We start from the raw sequence: 13349 nt of genomic DNA on the forward strand, positions 1-13349 counted from the left end.
TCAGGCGACTTCGAAAACCGGACTCCAGGCCCGGCTGTTCCGGAATGGTACCGGCAGAGGGCGCTCTGAGACCCGGCAAGGCCGTAAGAACAGAAGAGCCCTGTTGGATTAGATCAATGGTCCATCTAGCCCAGTATCCTGTCTCACATGGTGGCCAACCGGTTCCTCTGGATGGCCAACAACAGCGGGGCTGAGGCTTCCCCCTGATGCTGCCTCCCAGCTCTGGGATTTAGTGCCTCTAAATGTGGAGGTTCCCCTCAGTCACCATGGCTAGTAGCCATCAATAGCCTTATCCTCCATCCATCTAATCCCCTTTTAAAGCTGTTTATTTCTGTGGCAGCAAATTCCACATTTTAATCAGCCACTGTGTAAAGTGGTATTTCCTTTTGTCTGCCCTAAGCCTACTGTCCATCAACTTAATTGGATGCCCTTGATTTCTAGGATTTTGGGAGAGAAAAAAAGTTTTTGCCAACTCTCTTCACTCCATGCATAATTTTATAAACCTTTATCATGTCTCCTTCTTAGTTGTCTCCTAAACTGAAAAGTCCCAGGCTTCAGCCTTTCCTCATAAGGAAGGCTCTCTGCCACATCATCTTGGTTGCCTTCCTCTGTACTTTCCCTAGCTCTTCAATGTCCTTTCTAATACAGGGACCAGAACTATACACAGGCTTGCCCTGATTTGATTTGCAGATGGGTTAGCTGGGTTTTCTCAACCCATTTTGTTCTGCACACAGCTCTACCAGTCTTTAAAGCACCGTAAGACAGACTGCACAAGTTGCATGCAATGGACAGCCTGGTGGTTTTGTTAAATCTGCTTCAGCAAAGCTCCGTTCTGCTTGGGACATTTCACCAAATGTAAAAGAGGGATCACTCTTACCCATGTGTGAATGGCTACAGCCCTCCAGATCATTATATGAATCAACCCAAGAAACTCTCAGATCATTTCCCCCAGAACAGACAGATCCCAAAATTGAAAAGGGTGGGATTGGGATCGTTTGTTGTTCAGTCACAGTCAAGTCTGACTCTTTGCGACCCCATGGACAAAGTCACGCCAGGGATTGGGATCACACACAAGCGAATCACAATGTCTGCTGAGCTAATGGGCAGAAAAACTAAATTTGAGTCCAGTAGCATTTTAGAGGCCCACAAGAGTTTCAGAGTATAGGCTTTTGAAATTCTAAAAAACTTATTCCTTGAAAATCTTTAGCCTCTAAGGGACCACTGGACTTCAATCCAGCTGTTGTATTGCAGACCAATACAGCTATCCTCTGAAACTCAGTAGCTGAACTGAATTGAATGCTGTTTACTTTGGTTTTATTACAGCTGCTGGCTTGCCTTCTTTGCTTTTTTGTTTTGATCTTATCTGAATTTTGTCCGGTTGTTTAACACCTAATACAGGTGGTCTTCAACTTTTCTGGAAAGGTTCTAACCCCCAGGTGACAGCACATCCACTGAAATATAAACTCATGACAGGAAGAAGAGCTTGTCATAACACAAGTAGGCACAGAGCATTAAAGAAGCGATGGAGGGGGATTAAACCAGGCTATAAAGAAATTGAACACTTCTCTGGAGACCCTAAAAGATCCTCCTCTGGAAGCAGAGCTCAGGATGCCAACCCCAAAGTGCGGCCTGGAGATCTCCCACTACTGGAACTGATCTTTAGATGACAGAGATCAATTTCCCTTGAGAATATGGCTGCTTTGGAAAGTGGACTCTGGCATTATTCGCTGCTGAGGTCCATCTGCTCTCCAGGCTCTACCCACAAATCTCCAGGTATTTCCCCACCCTTACAGGATAGCACCTTTGGTCTCATGTAGGAATAGCAGCTAAGAGAAGCAGGACCCCAACCCATGGGCTGAATACAGGTTATTACAACAGCAGACTCTAGGCTTTTGCCAACATGGCATGAAACAACTTACTTGCAACCTTTTGATGCACCATGCATCTACTGAATTTGCACCTATTTGTGTATTCAATCCTAAAATGATTTTTTTTTTGGGGGGGGGGGATGACCACATAGAGCTGCTTGCAGTCTGCCTTAATGGCAGACTTCATTTTGTAAATCATACCATCTAGCCTCTATGAGATGGGCTGGGGTTATTTCGTGACACACACAACTGCCTGCCTCTCAGGCAGAAGTGGTTGGCTGTGCTTGATGCAATATACTCCAGGCTCACACAGAATTAGTGCAGTCTTGAAGTTAAATTACCGACCTGGAGACAGAGTACATAGAAAAGCTTTAGAAACATTTGAGGCTTCCCACTGCCATGGTGAAAGCTCTTCCACTGACGGGATTCAGGCTAAGAGGGAGAAATGATTCCTAAAAGAAACCTGTTCCACAGGTTGCAAACTGTCAACTTCTTGTGGCTTGGAAGGAGGGGAATGCTGTGGTAGTGGAAGATGTTTGTCCTGGGATGTCGAGAGGGATAGTCACTTTGACCACAGTGTTTCACGCTTGGGTTGTAAAGTAGTGGTCCAGTTTGCAGATGACATCATATTATTCAGGATAGAGAGAAACAGAGTGGATTATGAAGTGGCCAATAATGATCTCTCCAAACTGATCAAGGTAATAAAGTTATCTACATTGGGGTAAAGAAAACTAAATTCAACAATATGTTGATAGCATCTGAACTGACAGCAATTCATTAAGATAGAACTTCGTGTTCTGACAGCTCAAAGAAAATGTTGATTCAGTGTGTTATAGCATCAAAGGAAGATTGTGCTAAAGAATTATTAGAAAAGGCATTGAAATAATCTATGGCACAGCCACATTTTGAATACTGTGTAAAGTTGCCATTCCTCAAGCATAATCAATGGAAAAGGGAAACCAATATTAGGGCTAGAGCACTGCACCTTCCCTGTGATAACAGACTTAAGGAATTTGGTGGGGTTTTCTTTGTTTTTTCAAAGAAAATATTAATGGGTGAGCCATAATAGAAATTTGTACAATTAAGCATGCTATGAAGAAAGTATTTAGGTAACTTTTCTTCTCCTGTAACAGGACTTATAAGCACACATCAATTTGTTGGGCAGTAAAGTCAGGATGAAAGAACTTCATCACTCAAAAATGTGGACATAATTGCTACAAAATATAGTGATGACTACTGTTTATTCTAAAAGTTAGGATGGCCCATCAATGATTACTAGCCACACTGGCTAAATGGAAAGTGTAGAGGCAAAGCAAGCACAGCACATTACTCTGAGGTGCCACTGGACCTGCTTAAGTTTGTTGTAACAGGCTATTACAGCTACTCCTTGTTACTCATCTCTTCAGAGGCAGTAATTCTGTGAAGGCCAGCAAGTTCTCAGCTCCACTTCCTGTTTACAAGCCTTCAGCGATCTGGCTGCCCTAATAATTGACAATATAAATCTCCTGAAACTTTGAGATTGGCTGCTGAAGTTACTTTTCTCTTGCTAGGTATAACCAGGCATGAATGAACAGAGGACTGGGCAGCACACATTGTCCTAACTTTGCTCCATTCTTGAACAAGCAATCAATACCCACTGGACATACTAAAATAGATTGCTTCAGGTTACAAAGCAAAGCTTTAGACCTTAAATGCGCAAGTTGTATTTTGGCTTCTCAGCAGTGTCCAGATTTCTTCAGAGTTCAAATCTTTGACAACCACTGTTTGGGTACAGTCACAGTGCACTACCTGCAATGCCTGAAAAAATATATTCCTTCCATTGCTGTGTTGTGTATGTGACTGGCACAGGTTCAAGTTAAATCTATTACTCACAGCTTGATTTTCTTCAAAATAGGTAGGTAAGAACCCAAACAATGTAAATATTTAACAAAAACACCCCTGTAAAAATCTTTATCTGAACAGCACAGGCTCACAGAATTGCAACCAATGCTGAGGCAAGCTAAGAAATTGAATATTTATTCTTTATTGACATGTGTTCATTTGTCAGAGATCTCCAGTTTCCAAACAAAACATTAAAAACAGATTTACCTTAACATTATTATTTTGGGAGTCATCAACATCTCACTTTAAAGAGACTGCCATGCATGTTTTAAATATTGCATCACCATTCCTGTGAAACATAGTAAAAGTGTAGTAATAAAAACAGGATTTAAAAAATTGAATATAAGCTAGGTAGAAAAAAGGAAGGCGATAAGATTTTAGAAATGGTATTTGCATAACAAGTGGAAGAAATATTTACACAGAAATATCTACAATGGTGTCTAAGACACATATCTGATAACTCAATGCATCAAGACTGAAAAAAACTGAACGGCTGCTGGTTTCTAGCACAGATCACTTCTCACAAGTTCCTTTTCCCCAGTTCTTAGGATTCTTCTTGGTCTTCAATCTTTGGAGCTAAATAGTATTTCAAGTGTCCCATGTCTGCTATCTTGTACTCCACAACTGTAGAAGACAAAATCCAATCAAATTCATACTGTAAAGTCTAAAAAGTTTAAAAACAACATTCAATGTAGTTTGCAGTCAACTTCCTGATGAAACAACTTACCTAGCGGAACATCTGCAGACATACTGAGTGTTACAGTAGGAGACAGTGGTGTGGCTTTGGTAAAAAAGTTCAAGTACTTCAATGCAAAAGTCAGCTGGACTGGCTCATTCATCTCTATTGCAACCTATGACAAAGAATAAAATTAAATATTGTGCAGCATGCCATGCTAAAATCCCAAAGGCAAGCATATGCATAAGATACAAATTCAACTTCTACACCCTTTGGGTTATGCTTTACCACATGAGATAGAAGCTACTCTATGTGAAGATTAGTAGGCAAAATATTGATATCGAAAGTATAGAAATACCCCAATTTTAAGTTGATAACTTACAGCTTCCTCCTCTTTATCCACATCACTAGTTTGTGATAGTTTGATGTTTCCACTTCCTAGCTCTCCAGTAGCAGAGAATTTAACACCACCCTTTGCACAAGAGATTATGACAGCTTCTCCAATGTGACTAAGATCTCTGCAGATACGTGCAAACTCAGCAGAGGGCATTTTCACCACACAGCTGTATTCTTGCTCCTGTTGACAAGCAATCAGAAGTTTAGCATCCTTTATATCATCAGCTAGTGTTTTTCATTTTATTAAATTGTATGATTAATCATGGAATGTAAGTTGCTTCAAGACCTGAACATTATGAGTAAGGCATTAAGCAAAATTATTGTCCCAAGCACATTCTTCTAATTCAGCTTCACAAGCTTATGACTGCATACGCTAAACATATATTTAGCTCAGTTAATTACAGTATTTTGAAATTGAACTACTTACAGGAATTCCAAGCTGTTCAACATCCAAATCCATTAATTTCATTTCATAATCTGAAACTTTCTCCTGATCTAAAAAAGTAACAAACAAGTCAGTCAAATATATTACACGACTGACTTCCCAACCAAGCACTAAGTTTCAGAATTAGAAAATAAAAATAGAAAAGTTTCCAGCCCAGATAGTTTTCTCTGGCCTATATGCGTACTATCACAGTACATAAATGCACACAAAAATTACAACCCCTAGTACTATATCACAGTTTCAGCCTTTGAAGGTCTTCATCTGCATTTTTTACTGTAGATACATGCCAGGTTATCATTAGAGTGTCACTAGAGCTCAACTTGATTAATGACTAGTCAAGGTATATATGGCTCAGAGGTAGAGATTCTGCTTGGTAAGCAGAAGCTCCCAGGTTCAATCCCTGGCATCTCCAAAAAAGGGTCCAGGCAAATAGGTGTGAAAAACCTCAGCTTGAGACCCTGGAGAGCCGCTGCCAGTCTGAGTAGACAATACTGATTTTGATGGACCAAGGGTCTGATTCAGTATAAAGCAGCTTCATATGTCCATATAGACACACTTTGTTTCAAGGTCCATTTCTACAAAAAGTAAACTGTTTTGCTCTAGCACAAAAAAGGCACAAGTAGACAGCAACTCCACCAATTGTGGGTAAAGAGCATCCAACCTTGTCTGTTGACACATTTTGCCCAGAATAACCTGATTAATAATTTTGGCAACCGCAAAGAGGCTAACAGTTGCATTAAAGACATTCCAAATTCTACTTACTTGGTGTCTCAAAAACCAGAACTAGCGTATCTGCATTATCTTCTGCTCTCAGAGTGATCAGGTCATCATTACCTGCACACTTCAGAATTTTGGACATACTAGGGAAAAAAAGGGGAAAAGTTAGATTCATTCCATAAGGTATTTTATTAAGGTTATATGCATACTGGTACAATGACAAATTAGCATTTATTTAATATGCAGATCCTACTCCACTATTATTAATCGTCAGAAGTATCAGAAGCAGCACTTCTTAACGGGTAGACCCCAAGGAAATATCTTTCCTCTAAGCAACTTCCCCTGGCACCAAGCCCACTAGCATTTAAGCACAAGGAAAAGATGCATACACTAGCTGTATTTGTTTATTGCCTCTTAAAAATATGGCCAAATTGTACAGTATATTTGTGTGCCAGCCCTGTATATATCCATATTGCTCTATTTCCTCCACTTCTATTGTCCATTAATAGAGCATTCTTGTAAATGTTTTAATCATGTTGGGCAAGTTTATTTTTTTATTAGTGCTACTGGATTATAATGGTTTATGTTCTCACAGTATGTTTTGTTCCACTGATTCGATTATACATTAAACCACCTTGAGAATCTTTGGGCTGAGACACAGGAATATCAGACTGGATAATGGGATAATTAGCAGCAAGGATTCTTTTCCCAGGACAGGGAGAGTTGACAATGACAGAAAAAGGCAACATGGAGGAGCAGCTCCTGACACACACACTTCAGCAATGCAAGTGCTACTCAGCACAGAACACTCAGCCCAACAGGAGAATCTACAGTCATCACTAAGAACAACGTTCTGCACCAGATTATTGTCTAAACCAGGGTGGCCAAACCGGCTTAGGAGCCACATGTCGCTCTTTCACACACATTGTGTGGCTCTTGAAGCCCCCAACCCCAATTATTCTCCAAGTCAAGCCAGCCAGCAACTTGGAGAATGCGTTGAAAGTTGCTTTCTTTACACCTTTCCCTCCTTCCTCTCCCATTTATTTCCTTGCCTTCCTTCGTTCCCTCCCTTATGGCTCTCAAACATCTGACATTTATTCTCTGTGGCTCTTACGCTAAGCAAGTTTGGCCAACCCTGGTCTAAACCTTAGTTTCCCCTTAGCAAAGAAATATACTAATCCACATACTGCAGCAAAAACAAATCAACTTTCTTAAATTCTCAGTTCCTTAATACTTGTCAGATATTTAACAGGCGGGGAAAACAGACCACTTCTGCTTTAGGCCTGCAGCAGAAAAGCCCACGAGGAGGCTTAGAAAAAGAAAACGTTGTGTGTGTGCCGACTCTGCTACCATCGTGATTTAGAACTCGCGACTAAGAGGAGGGGAGCCTTAGTTTGCAGGCCTTCCATATTCGAGGCAAACAGCACATACAAAAGATAGTATCGCCCAATAGCATTTAAAGGAGCACGAAGAGGGAAACAGACTAGCCAATCAGCTTGCGGAAGTGGGAGCGCGCGCCAAGGTCCTTGACAGGCAGCGAGACGCGCCACGCCTCTTCGTGTCTCCTTTTCCCGCCAAAGCGTCATAAAGAGCCAGAGACTTTTCCACACGTCACGAAGGCGACCGGCGCGAGTACTTTTGGGTCGCCTACCGAAGAGAATTCCCGCCACAGTGCCATGACAACCACCTCACACGAAGCGTCTCTTATTTAAAGCCTTATTTCTCTCCCCCCCCTCCCCTCCGTTTCACCGGTGTCGCAAAACAACTCTTAAGGGGACCCATTTCTCTCCCTTCCCCTGCAGTACCTGACGAGGTTGACCCCCATAGCAATATTCCGATCACAGCGGTAGGTGTCGAAGCCCTCCGAGCGCAGCGTTAACTGCACCAGCGAGACGTGCGAGGAATCCATGCTCTGCAGGCTGATGCCGCTGGAGCCTAAGTCCCAGCAGGCTTCTGTGATGAGGTCTTTGAGAGCTTCCAGTACCTTCTTCAGGACAGAACCTTGGATGAGCCTCGCCTCGAACATCTCCGCAATGAAATAAGCGTTACGTTACTGCCTGGAAAATCACCCCCCTATCAACTCACACTGAAAAAAGTGGCGATGGCGCGCGAAAAGCGGCTCTTATATCCGCCCTCGAACCGGATCACCGCCCCCGTCCCGCTTAGCTCCACCCTTCGCTCCTTCACAAACCAATCGCTGGCGGTCATAAAAGAGAAGTTTCAGGGCGCGCGCGTTGAAGTCCCGCCCACAAGTAGATGTCATAGATTTCTCTTGCTAAGAGCCTTCGGCAAGCTGCACTTCCATCCTGCATTAAGTCAGAATAGCGGGAACCAATCTGCAATCAATATTATTGCTTCCGGGTCTTCTTATGCCTCAAAGGAGCCAATCATGATTAAGGAAAGTCGGGTCAGTCGACTCCCTCGTTCCCTCCCCAGGAGGTCTGGATGGCACGTGGGGAGGTGGATACCCCGGAAGAGGGCACACTTTGTTAGCTGTCTCTGAGCTTGTCTGGGCATGTCAGCTGTGCCTGTGGCTCATAGGCGGCTTGAAGAAGTGCTTTCCGTGGAGATGTCTATAACGATTTTAGATTATAGTTTGAGTCCAGTGGCACCTTTAGTACCAACAAATCTAATTCTGGGTATAAACTTTCGTGTGCATGGACAGTCCTTCATGAACTGGCGTTTCTCACAGTGACTAGCCTTGATTTGGGCGGAGTTACTGGATCTCGGGAGCTAATTCACAGTATCACTGATGTAGCGCATTAGAGTATTCTAAGCATTTCACATAGGTTATCGTCCTTACAACAACCCTTCAATGTTATTGCTGTACAAAATATTTGGTAGAGCTGGTGCATAGTATGTGCGTGACACAGGAAAGGTTAACGGGAAAAACTCAGCCTTTTGGCCGTTATGCTACCTAGGCTGTTTATCAGGTGAAGAGTTAACTCAGAGGCAGAGAAAGTAGCAAGCTATTTTCCAGAAGGTCCACATCCTCAAAGAAGCAGATAGTAATACAAGTGCCAGGAGTTGTGGCTCAGTGGAAGAATATCTGCTTAGTGTGAAGATGGTCGCAATACCCAACATGGGGGCATCTCTAGTTAAATGATCAGAATGTAGCTGATGTGAAAGGCTTTAGATCAGGGTTTCCCAAACTTTTCTTTCCTGTGGCCCGGTTATTTTTACACTTCTCCTTCGTGACCCACTAAAATTTGGGGGTGGAGCCAGGAGACAGGAATTATGTCATTTCCTGTGGGGTCAAGGGCCAAGTGATGTCACTTTTGGGGTACACTGAACCAAAACTCCACCTTTTCCTGTGATGTCACTTCCAGAATGTCCACCAGTGGGGCCAGGGCACTAGAAGCCCTCCCACTGTTGCTTCCCCTCTCCCAGCACCAAGAATACAGACAGAGCATCACTTGCAAGGAAAGAAAGAAGGAAGGGGGGGGCAAAGAAAAAAAGCCTTCCTCACCATCAGTTGACCTCAGCCAGCAACAATTCTGCTCGGGATTTGGTAAAAATGGGGGGGAGAAGGAAGGAGAGGCAGCCCAGCTCCTTTCTGCACAACACAAAGATGGGGGAAGGAAGGAAGCCAAACAGAGCTCAGACTTTGCAGCCTGTGTCAGTCTTCAAGGCTAGCTTTTCTCTGCACAACAGAGAGACAGGGGAAGGAAGCCAAACGGAGTGCAGGCTTTGCAGCCTGTGTCAGTCTTTAAGGCTAGCTTTTATCTGTACAACAGAGAGAAGGAAGGAATAATAATATAATAATAATAATTTTTTATTTCTATCCCGCCCTCCCCGCCGGAGCAGGCTCAGGGCGGCTCACAACAGAAAACACACATTACATCAATTATACTTATAAAACATGGTTAAAACAATTACAAATTATTAAAATTAACTTAACAATATGGCGTTATAAACAGGTTTCAGTAAATTTCAGAGAGTAAAAGCATTTCAAGAATAAAAGCATTTCCAGCAGCATACCTAGTTTGTCACTAGTTTTCCACTAGTTGAAGGCCATCTTGAAGAGGTGGGTCTTGCAGGCCCTACGGAATCCATCTAAACATCGTAGGGCCCTCACCTCCTCAGGGAGTTGATTCCACAGTAATGGAGCGGTAATAGAGAAGGCCCGGTCCCGGGTGGCCTTCAGTCTGGCCTCCCTTGGCCCAGGGATATTCAACTGGTTTTTCCCAGATGACCTCAGTGCCCTCTGGGGCTCATATGGGGAGAGATGGTCCCTTAGGTAGGTAGGTCCTCGGCCATATAGGGCTTTAAAGGTAATGACCAGCACCTTGTAGCGAACTCGGTATGCCACTGGCAACCAGTGCAGCCCGCGCAGCCCCGGCTGTATGTGCTCCCACCTTGGGAGCCTCAGCAACAGTCTAGCCGCCGCGTTCTGCACCAGCTGCAGCCGCCGAATTCGGCACAAGGGCAGCCCCATGTAGAGGGCATTGCAGTAGTCCAGTCTCGAGGTGACCGTAGCATGGATCACCGTTGCTAGGTCGCGGCGCTCCAGGAAGGGGGCCAACTGCTTCGCCCGTTGAAGATGAAAGAACGCGGACTTAGCAGCGGCCGCTATCTGTGCCTCCATTGATAATGAAGGCTCCAGAAGAACCCCCAGGCTCTTGACCTTGTGTGCCGCTTTAAGCTGCACACCGTCAAGAACTGGCAAGGGGATTTCCCCTCCCAGGGTACCGCGACCCAAGCACAGGACCTCTGTCTTCGTTGGATTCAGCTTCAGCCCGCTCAGTCTGAGCCAGCCTGCCACGGGGAAGGATGGGGGAAGGAAGGAAGCCAAATGGAGAGCAGACTTTGCAGCCTGTGTCAGTCTTCAAGGCTAGCTTTTTTCTGCACAACAGAGAGATGGGGGAAGGAAGGAAGCAGAGCAGATGTCATGCTTTGCTGGGGGCGGGGCTAGTTTTGGCTTTTCTTGTGACCTGGTAGTGAGGCTTCTGTGGTCCAGTACCAGGTCACGACCCTGCAAATGGGAAATACTGCTTTAGATCATAGTTTCCTTTGTAATCAAAGGACAGGCCCTGAAGAAATGCTACCAGTCTGAGTAGATAATACTGACTTTGATGGAGTAAGGGTCTGATTTACTATAAGCCAGTTTCATGTGTTTGAGGACAATATATTCTACCAATGAAAGTGAAAATAAAGAAAAAGCTATTTGTTCTGCATTAGAAACCAGTACTTTATTTTATTTATTTTATTAGACCTTTAGCCTGCTCTCCCCTGCACTGTAGGGGCATAATCAGGCAGGGTATAATAAGTTAATAATACACATTAAAACAATTTAACATAACACTTAAAAATAAAATCAGGTGGCTCTTTTAGGAACTAAATACATAATCTATCCTAGTGAGGTTGTGTAGGCTGTGCAGTTTATAAAGCTGGTACGCAGTACAATTAAAGGGTGGAGGAGGTGGGGAAGGCCAAATTTGAAGGAAAACTTGGCTGCCTCAACCTCTGAAGGAGAATACCTGGTGGGACATTTCTGTTTTACATGCCCTGCGAAAATGAATCAGATTCTGTAGGGCCCAGATCACATCTGGAAGAGCATTCCACCAGGCTAGGACCAGAGCCTTTTTGGGTTGAGGCAAGATGAATACTTTTGGGGTCAGGGACCACCAGGAAGTTGTTGTGCATAGACTGCAGTGCTGTCTGGGGTGCACTAGGAGAGATGGTCCCATAGATATGTTGGTTCTAGACTAAGTAAAGCTTTGAAGGTTAAGACCAAAATCTTGAATTTGATCTGGTATTCCGTTTGGAGCCAGTGCAGCTGGTGGAGCACTGGCTGTATATGGGCTCTAGATGGAGTACTTGTAAGCAAACGCAACCGTGTTCTGGACCAATTGGAGTTTCCGGGTCACTCTTAAGGTAACCTGGCCTGTGTAGAGCAAGTTAGTAGTTTAACCTGGAATTGACTGTTGCGTGGATCACTGTGGCTAAGTCAGGGTGAGACAGGAAGGGAACTGGTTCCTGAGCTTGGACTGATTTCCCACTCACCTTACGCCACTCTCACACTCCTCTTCTCAGTGGAGCTTCCATCGGATTTCACACTATCTGCTCTGGGGCTGCAACTAGCATCGCGTTTTTTGTGCAGCAAACAGAAACCTCTAAAAAGCAGGTTTTGTTTGCCACGCGAAAAAGGCGATGCTAGTTGCAGCCCCAGGGCAGATAGTGTGAAATCAGACAGAAGCCTTGCTGAGAAGAGGAGCGTGAGAGTGGCGTAAGGTGAGTAGGAGATCGGTCTTGGTGTAGGTGGAAAGATGCCAGTCTGGCAACATTTGTGATCTGGGCCTCCAATAAGAGGCAAGCATAGCCTTGACCTAGATTGCTCAGGAAGCCCAATCTTGTAAGATCTCAGAAGCTAAGCAGGGCCGACCTTGGCAAGTACTTGGAAGGGAGATCTCCAAGGGATACCAGGACGCAGGGGCAGGCACTGCAATCCACCTCTGAAAAAAACATCCTAACCCCACTAGGGGTTGCCAGAAGTCACCATGATTTCCAGGCACTCAAGTGCACATACACAATATAGTTGCAAGCATCTGCTTGTGACCTACCAAGCCAAAGGCTGACCATAGAGCACCAGTTGATGCTTGCAACCTGCCATAGGCTTTACAAAAACCTGACTTGTGGTCCGAGTCTGTCCTGGATGACTGGTGTACTGTGTTTTTCTTGGTAGATCTCAAATTGTGCAGGCCTTATCTACAGCAAGGGTGTCTGGAATTATTGCTTGCTTTTTGTCATGACTTCTGTGTTTATAATCAAAGTACAGAGGAGAATTTCAACATGTGTAGCATCGTGCACCAGCACAGTGGTATTAAAAACCATTTATACTATGTTTTAAAATTTCCAGTTTCAGAGAATCCTTTTCATGTTAGCGTCATAGAACTGGAGAATTCTCCTTTGGATTACAGAAGACCTTGGGACATACTCTACTATGTGCACTAAAATTCCACAGTGCACTGTCCTGGCTTCTTGTTCCTCCTATGAACTGACAGTGCAACATGGAAGACACCAGATCCTCCAAGGGGGCTATGCCATGCACAGGGGCAATAACAGTATGGGTAACATTAGTAATCTAATTACTGAGCCCCTGAAAAGTTTCTGGAAAATCCCAGAGTTGCTCTGAAAAATTGAATACTGGTGCAAATTATTTTTAAGCTTTAGTTGTATTTGTATGTACTCCTCTTTTAAGCCATCTATCCCAAGTTAACTGCTGGGTAATTTGTCAGCGGCTTCCTTTTTGAAACACATGCACGTGAAACACACTTATCTGACAGCACAATTGCAAGTGTATACAGTCAGAAGAAATTATCAGTAAATTCGATGGAATTTACCCTGTAATAATATCCTTACAGTT

The 13349-nt window shown here is 43.9% G+C and overlaps 1 protein-coding gene across 1 annotated transcript; it reads right to left on the reverse strand.

Moving 5' to 3' along the window:
- Window positions 1–3868: 3868 nt before the first annotated feature.
- Window positions 3869–8328, reverse strand: PCNA (proliferating cell nuclear antigen). Its single transcript, XM_060250836.1, has 6 exons — window positions 7789–8328; window positions 6029–6126; window positions 5249–5316; window positions 4808–5002; window positions 4477–4600; window positions 3869–4373 (listed from the first exon to the last, which is right to left on the reverse strand). Exons 1-6 carry the CDS (start codon window positions 8007–8009, stop codon window positions 4294–4296), a joined length of 786 nt encoding a protein of 261 aa, XP_060106819.1. The 5' UTR covers window positions 8010–8328; the 3' UTR covers window positions 3869–4293.
- Between the last annotated feature and the right edge of the window lie 5021 nt (window positions 8329–13349).

This window comes from Heteronotia binoei, chromosome 12, assembly GCF_032191835.1.
Source record: "Heteronotia binoei isolate CCM8104 ecotype False Entrance Well chromosome 12, APGP_CSIRO_Hbin_v1, whole genome shotgun sequence".
Classification (NCBI taxonomy): Eukaryota; Metazoa; Chordata; class Lepidosauria; order Squamata; family Gekkonidae; genus Heteronotia; species Heteronotia binoei.